Genomic DNA, 15678 nt, shown 5'->3' with positions numbered 1-15678 from the left:
AAATGGGTATGCATTAATGCACCTTTGTCTAGGGAAAGAGGAAGCCAAGCAGCTGCTGCAGGTTTGGTTTAAGGCTTCTAGAATTCCTATCCAGGGTTATAATTCTGTATGGTCTTAGTGGATTTTTAGTTACCAGTGGCTTAATCTCTATATGAAAATTATACGAACTTCAGTGATATGGGAATGCCCCTTATTGTTGGTGAGCCTTGTTATTTTAAGATTTCTTTCACCTGACATAAATTCTAAGTATTCATGCTGTGTTTCTGTGCATCTATATTAAGTCAAAAATAAGGGGAAACAAATTTCTAGGCAATTCTCTTCCTAATGTTTCGTTTTTGCTTTGAAATAGATCCAAACTCTCTGAAGAAGCCGCCTGATCCAGAACCTGCTTTGTCTTCCAAGGAAAATTAAAGGTAAAAAAAAAAAAAAATCAGAAGCCCAACAGACTGTCCACCAATGATTGGTTTGGGGAATAAAGAGTTATGGCTTTCCATTGCCAGAAATTTTGATCACCCTCTTTTTCTGTGTACCTGCTGTATCAGTTAAGGTTCAGTTGCAGAAAACAGAATCCACTCAACCTAGTTGGGGCTGAAGGGGATTATTAACAGGTGTTGGTTGGCTTACAAATTCACTGGAAGTAATTGGAGTAGGCTTGAGGTTGAGATTCCTAGAATAAGAATTATAATACCTCTGCTCTGAGGGCTGAAAGGAAGTGGTAGGATCAAGATGCTGACAAGTCCTTAAAGTATACTAATGTAGATAGTCCAGCTCACACTTTTTTTTTTTTTTAAAGTAATCTGTACACCCAATGTAGGGCTTGAATTCACGACCCCGAGTTTGAGTCTCTTGTTCTTCTGACTGTGCCCGCCAGGTGCCCCTGCTCTGGCTCACGCTTTGAGAAAATTGACTTTAGGCATGAACAGGTGAAGAGAGGTCAGAAAGGCAATTGTGAAACAGTGTAGCCCAAGAGGTAGGAGGGAATCCAGAGGTCTGGGGTCACAGAGGCCAAGGGAAGAGTTTCAGGGGAGGGGAATGAGGAAGGATCTAAAAAATGCTCATCAGCCAAGAAAGGTTGTCAGAAATCATGTAAGAGCCATTCTAGTGAGATTTATGAAGCCGGAATGCAGTGGGTGAAGGAGTGAGTAGGAGGTATGGAAACAAAGCCGGTGTACACCACTCTTGAAAAAGCCTGGCTGTGAAGAAGAGAGGGTGGTGGTGGTTAGAGTGTGACATAGTGGGGAGAGGGTGACTTTCTTTATTTAGAAGATGGGAGATACTAGTGGTACATTTTTAAATGTTCGTAGGAAGAACCCTAGTAAGTAGAATTGGTTGAACATACAGGAGAACAATGCGTATTAATAGCGTGGTTGTTGAAGAGATGGGGAGTGGTGGGATGGGACATTTGAGGAGTGGGAGGAAGTGGGAAGGTCAGAGATATGAAGTATCTGCAGTGGAGAACAGGAGAGAATGTGGTTTAGGCAATCCAGGAGGGTCACTGGCACCACTGGGTCCTAACAGAAATCTATACTTTAAAAATGAGGTATTTCAGGGGCTCTTGGGTGGCTCAGTGGGTTAAAGCCTCTGCCTTCGGCTCAGGTCATGATCTCAGGATCCTGGGATCGAGCCCCACGTCGGGTTCTCTGCTCCGCGGGGAGCCTGCTTCCTCCTCTCTGCCTGCCTCTCTGCCTCCTTGTAATCTCTTTCCATCAGATAAACAAAATCTTTAAAAAAATAAAAATGAGGTATCTCAAATATCTAACATGCAGATCCTAAAATGTGGGACTGACTGAGTGAGGGTGGGATGGGAGCTGTGCCAATCCTGTTGTAGACGGCTGGGAGGTTACCAAACCTTGTGGATGAGTTAAGATACTTCTGATTACAAGCAATGAACACTCAAACTAGATTGTAAAATGAAAACAACTTCTTGGCTCGCATAAGGACAAGCCCCAAATTGTAGGCTTCAGGCACAGATTGATCAAGCCTCCCTTTGTGATTTACTCTGTTCAGCCCCATTCCATGTGTTGGCTCTATTCTCATCCTGGCTTCCCTCTGGTTTACACTTAGGTTCCCCTGAGGTTAACTCACAGACCTTAATAACTGAAGCCAGATCTCCTTTGCTAGGGTTATTTGGGACAGAGAGACCACAAATTCACACACATCACCAGGGTTCTGGGACAGGCTGCACTGCACAAAAGTCCATGGACCACAAGTGCCTTGAAATATAGGGAAGAATAAGGAAAAGCTTCATTATCTGGGCTTAAGTATTTTCTTAGAAGACATGGTTTCAAAGTAATTCATGAGCTTTCTTTTTCATTTAAATAAAATTGTAAAAATATATTAAGGGTGCTTCTTCAGGACTTCTATTAGAAACTTAACATTCTTCTGTTCTGCTAGCAGATTTTCATAAAAAGGATGCGTCTTCCTATCATGTGTATTAGTGTTATACATACTATTAACTTAGGAATTGTTTGCTGAAGGCATACAAATACAGACCTAAACACTCTGCTTACAAATAATTTATTCTTACTTCATACATTTGTTTTCCAGCAAAAAATACATATATTATTAATATAGAATTCCATGTTCAAGACCATAAGGAACAAATATCTCAGAAAACCAAAATCATAGCAAACTATACAAGAGAAATTAGTCACAATTTTGTTAGTTACATGCACAGAACTGACCAAAGTGATACCTATTTCTATAGATTTATAAGGTAACGTGGAATTATGATTAAATAATGCTTCTCTGGCAGAGAACACTATTGATTTGAAATCACATCGTACGTAGTCCCTGTATGGAAGTTCACACATCCTGAGAAGCCTCTCTAGCCAGCTAAATACAGCTGTTTAGGATGTAGGTGATGGCTGGAGTCAGGCAGCCTCAGAAGAAATAATTTCGCAAGCAGTGGGATCTTCCCCTCGGTTTCTTTCTTCAGGCCTGCATTATCCTTTACTCCTTTCTCCCTCCATTATCACCATTAAATGAACTTTAAAAAAAGAAAATACTGGTACAAGGAGGTGTCTACTTGGTCACTGTGAAATCCTCCCTCTGCCTCTGACCTGAGGGAAAAAATGAGTATGGCCTTCAATTAAATGCCCTTCACCACGAAAGGGGACCTGCTGATTGTACATTCTTGTAAATCTGAGCACAGTAATCGTATTTAAATCCTTGGTTTAGACATGGATGAACCTCATAAGGCAGATGGTTGGACAAGGCCTAGATACACATGAAATCCTTTTAGAAACCTTTCGTCTTAGAGGAGGAGGTTGTGAAAACCGAAGGCTTCCAGGGTGGTGGGAATGGCCTGGGGGAAGGCTGGAATGAGTTGTTCAGAGCCACCACAGGCTTTATGCAGATAAAAGAACAGCCAAGGGTTCATCCCCAGCCCTGCAACCAGATAGCCTTCTCCTTGTCTGTGTAGCGATGGTGTGGGGCTCTCGGCTCCTTCCCACTCCACAGAAACGAGGGGCACGTGTGTGCCCGATTTCCTGGCTGTGTCATTTGCTGTGGTTATACCCTCATCCAAGTGAACTGTGCCTCATCCCCTTTGCCTTGGTACTCAGTTGCTTTGTTAGAACAATTTTGCTCATAGCCTCCATAAGAGAAAATCGACCCGGTCGAAAATAGACCTTCCATGCTAAGCCTTGCTGGGAGAGTGGATTTAATGAAGTTTCTAACTAGAATTTTTTAAAGACGTTGAATTTAGCCTTGTTACACACCTAGAACATATCTGACCTGTTTTCTTCATTAAAAAAAAAAAAAAAAGTTTGTTTTTTACCCTTCTGTAAACTATACATTATTTACATTTTTAAAGACCTACTAGGTCTTCGTCATTTGGGTAAGAGCTCAAGGTGATTAAACTCCCAGGACAAAGATGAGGCTTTCCAAAAAGCGCTGGTTCTCATCTATGTGCTAAGGCCTGTTTTTTACAAACAAATTGCTATTATAAACTTGTAAGATAGAAAATTAGAATACCTCTTTAAAATGTTTTCCTATTAATTTTTTTTTTGCATCCAGCATATTAAAAAGATTACACTTTCTTACAGATGGAACTGAAAGAAGAAACGAGATTCATGTGTATCCCCGTACGCCCCTCAACTAGAAACAAAGGTTTATTTACATGATGTCCTTTCTCAATGTGGTGGGTGAGCCGTGAGGAGCAGGGCCATTTCCACAGCGCGGTTAAATAACCATCTGAAGGCCCTTTCACTCCTACGGGGGTGCTTATTGCATATTTTAGGTGGAGCTGTAAGGCATGAGAAAGGTGGCCTGCCACATTGACACATTCGAGAATACTTTTGCACATTCACAAAATATTCCTTGAGGAATGCCATGTTTGGAACAGCTTTCAGAGATTGATCGAGAACAAAAAAGATGGAGGATCCTGCATCACATTTAGAAGCACAATACATTGGGGAACATTTTCCAAAACTCAAACAAAAGGCTCTTTTCCACCGAGTTAGATAGTAAATAAGTGATCATTTTGTTGCATGGATGGATGTGTTCCGAGCTTTCCAAAGTCACATCCTGCCACAGTTAGCAGCCACCGGAGTGTTCTTGGCCTCTGACCTATATATAAACACTCTAATTCTGCAACTTGTTCACAGACTCTTAAGAAGCTATTCTAAAACAAAAATGTCTACAAGCTGGTTAGAAATCTGCAAACCAGAAATGCAATACATCTGTCCTTTTGAAACAACTGCAAAAATTTGTATTAGATTTTTGGAAAAGTAATTAAGAATCGATACCTATTTTTACAATTAAAAGATCATTATTCATAGTAGTGAAGAGGAAGAAAACCTTCAACAGGAGGGTGTGCAGCCTATCCCATTGGAATACAATGGTGCTCACTCAGCTTAACCAATGAATGCTTTCTTTTTTCGGTTTGTCTGGGCTTGTTTGCTTTTTGTCAGGCAATTTGTGTTAGAGGATATTGGCAGTCCTTCAAAGAAATGATTCAAAAGGTGATTTACAATTGGCTGGGCTATCCCCTAATGCCTTTTTGCCTTAGATCCTAATTTTATGGAAACAAATTAAGGACATTAAGCCAGCGGTAAGGGTGCTACTCAAAATATACCTTGGCAGTAGTGCTCAGGTCAAAAACTACAGGACGTGGTTAGCCTGCCAAAGAGAATTCCTTGCCTGTCCATTTGAGAGCTAACACCATGCGAGTTCACATGCTTTTCTAGGGACAGAACGTAAAACTCAGGAGTAACTGTCCACAGTTGAACTTGCGGTCCCATTCTAACTGTCTGAGTCGAATCCTCCTTGTTCTCCCCTGCTCATGCCTTCTTCCTGTCTTTTTCAGATCTGATACTTTTTTAAAAAAAACTAATTTCTTCCAGAATAATTTTTTCTAAGACATGTTTTATAGATGACAACACAAGGACCTTAAAAGAGGAAAAAGGCTAAAGAACATGAGTTCGTCTTTGCGGACTGAAGCTCCTATTTTTAAAGCATAAGTATGCTCTCTATGAAATTCAGACACTTAATGATATCACAGTCTAGGCACTTTGGATGAATCTTGCTTCATGATGACATAAATACTATTAACCTCCCCAAAAGTGGTTGTTAGTAGCGTTTCTATTGATTAGTAGTAATAAAATTCTCAACTGTCTCCATGTACATATGCCTGCTATCGCTTTACCTGCATCCTATGTTAAGATTTCTACAGCCATCAGAGTCACATAGGTCTAGGAGCAGACAGAAAAAGGAACGAAGGAAAGGGAAGGAAGGGACGAAGGGAGGGAGGGAGAGAGGAAAAAAGAATGAAGGAAAGAAAGAAATTGCTTTGGGGTTAGTTAGCACGTTAACTGAAATAAGATTCTATGCATTGCCTCTCTGCAACAGAAAGGAGAAAAGAACCAAACTCAGTGGCTTAGGACATTCTGCTGTGGCCAAGGTCAGCGTTTGGGTCCTGGCCAGATGGCTCTCTAGTGTTCCCATCTCTGTTCCCCCACAGACAAAGGGGTAATAGCTGTAATAATGTGGATGGATCCTTGCCTGATAGCTTACATGCAGTAGGTGCTCAGTGATCACTAAAAGGATGACATGGACAAATGTGGAAACCAACTCAAAGGATACTGATGGAGTGAAGTCAGCAGCGTCAGACTTCAACAGATGAAAAACAATCCAAGATGATAAAAACTACATAAGTACATTTTGTTTAAGATTTTATCATCTAAATTCAAGGATAACCACATCTTACTTCACTCTGTTTTACAATGATAAATGACCTATCTCTGTATATAAAATAAATACTAGACATTATTAATCGTAGATATATAATTACGGAGACACACATCTTCAATTAGTGTCTGTGTGCTTGACCAGGCATCACAGCCATGCAAACTAGCACATACTCCCAAGTGAGCACACAACCATCCCCACATTCTAAGGCCAGTTTGCAAACTTGATTCTGTCGCCTTAGTATAACCTATAGATGGAGATAATTCCTATTGTACCTTTTACTCTAGCTTTGTGCAAATTAAGTAGAGTTGTAAAGAGATTTGAAGATAACAATCCCTGTTTATTATTGCTGTGAGCTCTCAGATTCAGCACCAAATCAGAAAAAATAAAAATAAAAATAATAACCTCCATCTCCCAATTTTGCGTTCTTAGACAAGATTACCCTAGAGTGGCACAATGAATTAGGCTAAATGGTTTTTAACTGCAAGCACTTACGGGCAGGATTTATGAATGGAAACATGTGAAGGCCACTCTGGCCAGCTCTGAAGCCCCATACTTTCTTCCTGGGCTATTTATAGAAAGTGTATGGCCAGTGGAAAAGATCACGCTTATTTTTATAAGCAGTCATGACATGACCAAAAGACTCACTTCGGTCTGGGAAGGTCATCCCTTTCATCTGAGGGTGCAGCTGCACGGACAGGAAAGACACGAACCCTCTTTAACCAACTAACTCAGCTGCATCAACCCCAGAGACCAGCCCACAGAATGACAGGCTCCAAAAAGTCAAACACCTTCACTTTCCAGGCATGACTCTACGACGCTGCTCCTTGAGATGTCATCTAGATCATGACTAACAAGTAAAAATAAAATGCATTACATAATATGCTTCAAAATTCCACTGCCAAAATAGGTTTTAGCGAGATAATGGAGTACATTCTTATTTATCATTTGTCCTACATTTCAAGCAGCTGAACACAATAAAGTAAAACTGAATCCTAATGGATGTGGCAAAGTGGAGAATGTGAAAAATGTTTTTCAAAGATATTTTATTCTGATGGCCATTTTACCCCTGAAATATGTAATAACATACCTGGCTATTTCCATGCAAATGGAGATTCAGTAAATATATGCTGAATCTAAAATATCACCATTTATCTGGGCAGAAATCTGATATAATTTAGCAAATAACACACATAGTTTCACAAATCATCCCTGGTCCTATATAGCATATAGGGTATCTTTTTGCAAATAAAAAGCGAAGCCAAACCACTGTTTTCAACTAGAATGTCCTTTTGTCAACGTTATATGTGGTATATAAATACTAAGATGGAATGGGACAAAAGAACGTAAAGGAAAGAAACAGCAAAGGGAAGGAAAGTGAGTCCTCATTCTCCCTGGGGCACACTGGGTCTGAAAACATTAGAGGGGGAAAGTGTGTCACCTTACTGGGCTCACGTATCATAATCACTTGAAAATGATATGGGTATAATTTTATCCTTAAGTGGCCTCTACTTAAGGACAAAGACACAGGGTGAGAAGGGAATTCTGTTGGCTAGAATTCTGGAGACCCAGATCTCCAACACAAATTTAAAATGACAAATACAGGGTTTATTTCTTGTTTTCAAGCTCATGGACCGTTTTTAGAATTCTGCCCCTTGAAAATTCCTTCTGAAAGGGGAGGTCCCATTTTACAAGAAAGCTACCAAACACTCCTCAACCTGTTTCTCTAGCTTCCAAACCAACATTCTTTGGGGCTCTAGAAGGGACAACAATGACATGCAAATAAGTTTGCATGTGGAAATATCATGATTTCCACAACTGTCCTTGAATACATGCACTGAGTTAAGTTACAGCTGAGGAATAACATCCGTGCTGGGCACAAATTTTCAGCCTCTATCACCTAATGGGAATCTCCCTGCACTTTGCAAAAGGTTAGATACTGACATCCATCAACAAATGTGCAAAGTGTATTTACGATCCCATTAAGAGGTTCCAAATTAAATACAGACCTATAGAAAGTTAACTTCTGTGTGCAAATTAATGCACAAGGATACTGGCTCCTCCAGGGAATTGTGCCAAGCCTCTCTGTTTACAAATAAAGTAGAGATTAAAAGCATAAACAAAAACAGCGATCTTTTTAGGAGTTCCAGCCGGCCAGTGCTGAGGTAAGTGTTCATCTACCTTATGTGCTTGATCTAAATTATCCTATGAAGTTAAGACTTCCCATTCAATGACTTATTTGGCTCTTAACCAAAAGGACTTGTCAGGAAGTGTGGTAAGTTAAATAAGCCACCTCGGTGGTTTGTGTTAATCTAGAGTTGTTATCTCAAGTACAGGTTATCACTTATGAGAAATGTCTTAAATAACACTGGCCAATGTGGTTGTCAGAAAGGATCTCAGGAACACGTTCACTAATTTTTCAGTGATTTAGGGTGATGCTATTCATTTCCATAGCGTGGCTCCAAATGAGACCAGTGTTTAACCACGCAAAGGTAATGTTATTTGAGTTAATGTCTTCAGTTACAACTCAAGTAATATGCTCTTGACTTTCATAATATAACTGCCTCAGTTATTCCTGAATATTATATTTTTAATTATAAGCAAGGATAAATGGCATTGGTCTAGAACTGTGTCTTCTCACCTTCCCCGATGGCTGCTTTAGGAACCACAGCCACATTAGTGGGTTAGCTCCCTTTCTCCTGGTAAGCTCCTTTCAGTCCTACCAAAATTTTAAAACCAACACCATCTTCCTTCCCTCTTGGATGGAATGTTAGACCCTGATTTACAGTAAAGTAAGAAAAGCTTATTCTTACTGCTCTCTCCATGCCTGAAACTATGTCTGAGGACCAGTCATTTGGGCATTGCTTCAAAAGGCACATTTATTCCAGTGGCAATTTAAATAAGTAGAGAAGGAAAGAATAAAATTAAAAACAAAACAAACAAAAAATTGGATGGGTTGTGTGGAATACATTGAAGTAAATCGAAACCTGGGATGTATACAAACCACTGAGCTCCTCAACAATAGTTTAACCAGAGTCCCTAAGGTAGAATAATTCACAGTTGTATCATAACACACATAAGCCTTCGGAAAACACTGTTTAAAAAAGTAGTTGAGAATTCTCAAGCAGCTTGCCCTGATGTCCAGTTCAAGTGTATGCAATGCAGAAGGGCTGCAAAATTCAAAACTATGTAACAAAGATAATTCAGTGCATATCACAGGCTTTGATAAATTATGAAAAATCATTGTATATATTACTATTTAAATAACATCTGAGAAACATTTTGAAATAATTAATTTGTGTTCACATTCCATGCATTTTCTAGCAGGTTAAGCCCTGGGTTTGTGTCTTTGTGCCCATTCCCTACAAAGCTCCATTCTTTTTACAAATCCAAGCATTCCTCAGACTGAAATGGAAGTATCCGGGGATTTTGTCTACTTACCCTCTTTACTGCATACCTGACCTCACCAGGACTACTGGTCATTACCACTGGTGCAGACGACGACTGGAAAACCAAACTGTTCGGGGTTTTACTGGGGATTTTACTCGCTCCCTCTGAAAAACCCTGAATGTCAGAAACACTACCCGAATTTTTTTTCCAGGAGCAAGAACCAGTGGCCCTCTCCCTCTTGCTTGAACCTTATCTCCCCTCTTCAAAAGGCCCCAAGTGCACTGAGACCACCTTGTTGTATTCGACTTTTTCCCTGTGGTTTTGCAGCACCTTCCTTGAGCAAAGAAGTAAACACAACAAAACTTGAAAACAAACCAACAATAGCAACAACAGAAACTCCAAACAAATAGGTGGGCGAACCAGCAGCCTCCTCCAAGGCAAGGCGGAGGTTCACTTTTTACAGCAGACTTCGGTTTTGTTTAGGAACTTCTTGATGACCAGTCCCAGGCAGACCACCAGCAGCAGCATGTAGCCCACTGTGCCAGAAAAGGTGGGCGCCGCAGGTGGCGCCTTGAGGAATTGGCGCAGGCCTTCCTCCACGTAGTACACCTGGTCATAGATGCTAAGAAAAGTGAATATGTGGAAGAGCTGGTGACTGTGGCCAATAATGTCGAAGAGGCCCGGATGGATGCGCTCAGGGATCTTGCTCACATTGAAGAAGGCGGCCACCACCAGCCAGAAGTAGCGACGATAGAAGTGCACGAAGAGCGTGGGGTTCTCGCCGCGCAGGTCAAAGAGCCAGCTCTCGAGCATGATGGGGCAGGCCATGCTGAGGGGCATGACGAACACAAAAGTGCGAAGCGCGAAGGGGTAGGAGCACCAGTCCGTGCGGCTCTTGCAGCAGGCCACCGTGCAGGCCACGGCCAGCACGAAGGCCACCGGCAGCACGAGCGCCCGGTAGGCGGCGATGAGGCGCGTGCAGTCCACGTGCCAGCCCAGGCGCTGCTGCACATACGGCGTCATCACTCTGGCGTCCAGCAAGCTCAGGCCCGGCAACAGGTAGTAGTAGTAGGCCACCGTACTGCCGAAGCCGTAGTAGCTGATGGACGCGTAGTCCAGGTAGAAGAAGGCAGCGCGCAGGCGCAGCGACAGGCAGCTGAACACGTGCGCTGTGCAGCTCATGGCGAAGGTCAGCAGCACGCCCGACGCGTAGCACCACAGCGGCAACAGCCACGGGTGATGAAAGGGCACGTCCTGGCCGCTCAGGAAAAATAGGCGGCAGAACTTGCTCAGGAACAGCAGCAGCGGGATGAAGTGCGTCCAGAAGTTGAGCGTCTCGTTGGTGGGCTTCAGCACCGAGGCCAGGCACTCCTGCGCCGTACAGGGCAGCCGCCGGTAGCCCGACAGGATGAAGCACTCCACGAAGTCGTCGGGCACCTCGTCCCAGCGCAGCAGCGGCTTGGCCGATGCCGGAGGGTCCCCGGAGGCGGAGGGGTGGGAACGCGAGGCCGCTTCCGAAGCCGCCGCGGTCGCGGCCGGCGGGCCCTTTGTGCCCGCGCCCCGGGGCTGCAGGCGCCGCGGCATGGTGCCTGGGGTTTGGCTAGGGCGCGCACAGGCGACCTCTGGCGCCGGCTCCCGCGCGCTCGGCAGTCCCCGCCGGCCGCCGTCGGAGCCTTTGTGCACGCGCCGGGGGCGTCGCTGCAGATTCAAGAAAAGACCTGATTCGGAGCCGCCGGTCCTGAAAAAAAATAAATAAAAATAGCAATCAGGTTATGAGTCGCGCAGCGACTGGTAGGAGCGCGCGGGCTCGGCGGCCCCTGCGCCAGGCTCCCTGCCACGGGCTCGCGGCCGCCCGCGCTGCGGCAGCGACAGCGGCGGCGGTGGACTGCGGCGGCAGCGGCGGCGCTGCTGCGGTGACTGGGCATCGCGCGGTGCGGGCGCAGCCGCCGCCGCCCCCGGAGCGGGAGGCGGGGATGTGGGAGCCTAGGCGCTGGAAGGAGGGAGGGACGGGCGCACCGAGGGAGGGCGGGGGCCTCCCCGGCTAGTGTTTCGCGGCTGCCTTGGGGGATAGAGTTGTCCCCGGGCTCGGGTTCCGTACCATCCCCCCTCCTCGGGCCGCAGGAGACCTAGTCGGCGCGTAAATGATTGATGTGCGGGCCAAAGGCTGCGCCGGCGACTCCGCTGCGCGCGCCGAGCGCCAGGGTCGACGCCCGGGTTCGAAACCCGACAGTCACTCAGGCGTTCCAGAGGACACTGGGCAGCCGCGTTCGCGGGGGGCCGGGAGCTGTGGCCGCGGGGCTTGCGGGGAGGGTGCCCGGCGCGCCCGAGCCTGGGCTTTGGCGGACAGATGCGCTAACGGTAATCTTCGGAGGAGGCGGGGGCAGGGGTTCTCCGGAAGTCGGGGGCCTTTAAGACCCGGTCCTGCTCAGAGTCGTGTCCTTGTCAGATACCTGGGAAGGCGCTTCTCTTTCCGTGTCTGTGGTGTGTGTGCGCGCCTGCGCGCGCGGCTCTCCGCCTGCACGATTAAAGCCTGAGTTTATCTCCTTTGGTCTAGCGGACTTATTCAGGTGCGTCACTAACCTCCGCTCTCCTTCGTTCTGGTCTCGTCCAAACGAACCGTTCCTAAACGGGGCTCCGGTCGCGCTCACCGGCCCTCGGGGCCCGCAGCTCACCCATCGTTGTGTTCTTGTGTCTTTAACTAGGAGTCTGGTTTGGAGCCAAAGTCCAACAACTCAGGGCGGACTGTTCAAACTCCACGTTTTAATGAAAAATTTCAGATGAAGACCGGGCGATTCAAATAGCCTCTAACCATCTGAAGGATCTATCGAGAAGGGGGTTCCCGAGCAGAGCTGTGCCCGAGTCATGGGCTGGTCCGAGTGGAGCGCGTTGATGAGGGAGGACTTCAGGGAGGAGGTGCGGTCTAGCACGAAATGATGAGAGCACGGAGACGAATTCGTAGAGACTCGGAGGGGGTGGCTTGGAGAAGGCTTTTGCATAATTAACCAGGCGTACCCGGCAGGCTAGGTTGGGTGGATGGAGGCCAGAAGAAAGGAAGGCTGAGGAATCGAAAACGGGTGTGATGCACTGCGGTGTGAAAGAAAATCTGCCCTTGAGCTTTGTGAAAGGAGGGGCTTAAAAACCCGTCTGCTCTAAAATGTACCATTTCACTGAAGTTTCTCTTAGCGACGCCCTGGGGGTGTGACCGAGTCTAACTTGCCTCACTGACCCGCTGTTCAGTGTTACGGCAACAAGAGCTGATTTTAAAGGGACCAGGCACTGTTCTAAGTGCTTTGCAGTTTTAACATCTTTTAGGTATTATTATTTTTTCCATTTTACAGACTGGGAAAATGGAGGTACCACGACCGTAGATAATATGCCAATTGGTAGAAGGGAGATTTGAACCCAGGCAAGCTGCTTCTAGATCTCACGCACTTAAGAACATCTGACCTGCTCTGCGAAAAGGAAACTAGTAGGAAAGGGCATCTGATTTAGGAAAAGGCTTTCATGTTCATTTTATAAATGAAAGGCTACCTTCATCGCTACAGCAAATCCTACAAGTAGATCAAGAAAGATTTACTTAGTAGTGGCTCAAGAAGGACTTAAATTATTGATAAGGATTATTTATAACTGAGAAATAATTCAATGTCTTAAATGTCTAAAATTACTTACGGGTATTAGAAACATTCTCTATAGAGGCTTCAGCCTTCTCTCTAAAAAATGTTTTCCACTAGTAACTGATTTAGCAACTCTTGCACAATTAGGCCAACGGTACACCTTGGTCTTGTGCCTTTCTTAACTATCACCAATTCCTGATGAATGAATTTCATATAAATGACATTTCACTGTAATTACTCAACAAGTGCTTTGTTTTAGTATTTTCTGTTTTTCCACTGTTATCATACTGTTTTAAAGCAATTTAAAGCAAAATTCCTTTAACATCTGGGCTAAAGACCCATGCTAATTTGTAACAGGGATTAAGATTTAGACATTTATAAATCAATCCTGGGAATTAATAACTTGAATCTAGAGCAGGGTAGGAAAGACATTTTCATGTTCTCTTTGTGCTTCACAAACAATCTAAGCTGTGCCTGAAGAAAATGTTGATCCAATAATAACCTCCATATTTACCAATCTTTCAGTTTCATAATCACCTCACTTAATTGGAGAAAATATAATAGTTCATGGAGTGAAATAATAGAATTGATTGTAAATGAATGTGTAAAAACTTAGATAAAATAATATTTATCTTTCTGAGAGTGGTGAGACTGTCTATAATAAAATATAATGTTCCTTGAAACTGTTTTACAAAGTCAAACAATCTGAAAACTAACTCTCAGAAAGTCTTTGTGATTTCTGCTTTTCTCTTTTCTCCTCCATCTCCCACTGCACATGAGAGCTTAAGATCAACTGATGCCATGGACTGGTGTCATGAAAGCTCTTTGGTGCCAGGGCACCTGGGCTCTTTTGGTGGCTCAGATGGTTAAGTGTCTGCCTTCAGCTCAGATCAAGATCCCAGGGTCCTGGGGTCAAGCCCCGCATCAGGCTCTCTGCTCAGTGCAGGGTCTATTTCTCCCTCTCCTTCTACCATTCCCTCCACTTGTGCTCTCTGGCTCTATCTCTCTGGCAAGTAAATAAGTAAAATCTTTAAAAAAGAAAGAAAGCTCTTTGATGCCAACCCACCAGCTATCTTTGCTATACCTTGACAAAGCCAAGTAAATAGAACATAAGGAAACAGCAAAACTGATCTTATTAAAAAGCAAAAACCAAACCCAGCATTGTGACTTTTCCATAATTACTACTGATCTATAGAATTAATTTTTCTTGGGTTTTTTTTTTTTTTTTGAACTATAAAAATGTGTTCTCCAAACCCTACACAGACTAGGGTGAACTCTATCTAGTAAGCGAACTGCCTCTTGTCAGTGAGAACCATGCTTGCACCCATGGGCTTGGCTAAACCGATAGAAGCAGCAGGCTAGGCTGGCTGCCATTCCCTGAAGGTTCACTGGGAGATAAGGCTTCTCGAAGGTAACCAGGACTGACTACCAAACTCTTGACGAGAAGAATCACAAGGTATTACATTGGAATGCCAGTGCCAGTGTTTAGAGGCAAAAACCAGCTAGTTCTTTTAATTGAAATTTTGTCAAAGCAAGACCACAAATGTTTTGGGGGTTCTGTGGAGTTCTGTAGTTTTGGACTTCTGTACACTTGGGGGGTTAAGGGGTCCCCACTGCAGAATGAAATCTATAGTTTTCATATATAGGGGACCTGTTGCAAACTGGACAAATGTTTTTTCCCCATACGGTATGCTTTGGTGATGTCTTCACAGACTGACTTAGGTCTATTTGTATTTCTCTCTATAGTCCTAAGATGAAGCATATATGAAAATTCTGCACCAAATTTGATGTTCTCTAGTAGCTATTTATAAAGTCCATGGGGAAAAAGCCTAGGATATTTGCTAATAATACACCTGTTTTTGCAGGAAATAATTTTTTCTCAGTCTAATGTTTAGCCCAAATCAATCAACCAACCAAACAAAACCTACCATGGACCCAGTGTTTAATTGCACCCAGGACTCTGTACAAGGAGGATTCTAAGATTCATTCCCTCTACTTGTAATATATGGTCTAAAAAAGTGCTTCCCTTCCCCCAAATTGAAAACGGTCCTAGGCTTATCATCCGACCTCTTCTAAGTCAGATATGGTCACGACCAGACTGTAGAGTCTGAGCTTCCTAACGTGGCAAACCTTCTGGCAGTGGCATCAGATGTCACTATGGCAACCTTGGAAGACAAGTGTGATCTGAAGGCCAGGCAGAAGGCTGGAAGCTAGAGAGAGAGTGGTGGGGACACGGAGTTCTTATCTGGTGCTGTTCCTGCCTATTCACTGACATGGTGACAGGGTTCTCTTCTGCAGAAAAGCAGAGGGAGACTTGTAGACAGTGTTTTTCCCATTGAGGTTATATGCAGGGATTGACAGCTCCATGCTCCCCTCTCTCCCGTTCACCTGTTCTGTACTACTGGTCTCAGTGGGGTGGGGTGCACAAGGAGACTGATTAGGGTGAAAAATAAAATATTACACTTTCTGTTTCAAAACCCTT

At 44.1% G+C, this 15678-nt stretch overlaps 1 protein-coding gene across 3 annotated transcripts; it reads right to left on the bottom strand.

Annotated features, from left to right (window-relative positions):
- Positions 1 to 2501: 2501 nt before the first annotated feature.
- On the bottom strand, positions 2502 to 12680 carry PAQR9 (progestin and adipoQ receptor family member 9). Of its 3 annotated transcripts, none has more exons than XM_059163853.1 (2): positions 12163 to 12680; positions 2502 to 11320 (listed from the first exon to the last, which is right to left on the bottom strand). In XM_059163853.1, exon 2 carries the CDS (start codon positions 11164 to 11166, stop codon positions 10033 to 10035), a length of 1134 nt encoding a protein of 377 aa, XP_059019836.1. In that variant the 5' UTR covers positions 11167 to 11320; positions 12163 to 12680; the 3' UTR covers positions 2502 to 10032. The 3 variants fall into 3 exon arrangements, with proteins under 3 accessions (XP_059019836.1, XP_059019838.1, XP_059019837.1); XM_059163855.1 differs by lacking the exon at positions 12163 to 12680 and adding an exon at positions 12033 to 12148; XM_059163854.1 differs by lacking the exon at positions 12163 to 12680 and adding an exon at positions 11681 to 11780.
- Between the last annotated feature and the right edge of the window lie 2998 nt (positions 12681 to 15678).

Source organism: Mustela lutreola, chromosome 2 (genome assembly GCF_030435805.1).
Source record: "Mustela lutreola isolate mMusLut2 chromosome 2, mMusLut2.pri, whole genome shotgun sequence".
NCBI classification, from domain to species: Eukaryota; Metazoa; Chordata; class Mammalia; order Carnivora; family Mustelidae; genus Mustela; species Mustela lutreola.
This window is presented reverse-complemented; position numbering and strand designations above follow the sequence as displayed.

What these genes read in the sequence shown, in the direction of transcription:
- PAQR9 (XM_059163853.1), bottom strand. Translation starts at nt 11,166, where the DNA reads ATGCCGCGGCGCCTGCAGCCCCGGGGCGCGGGCACAAAGGGCCCGCCG.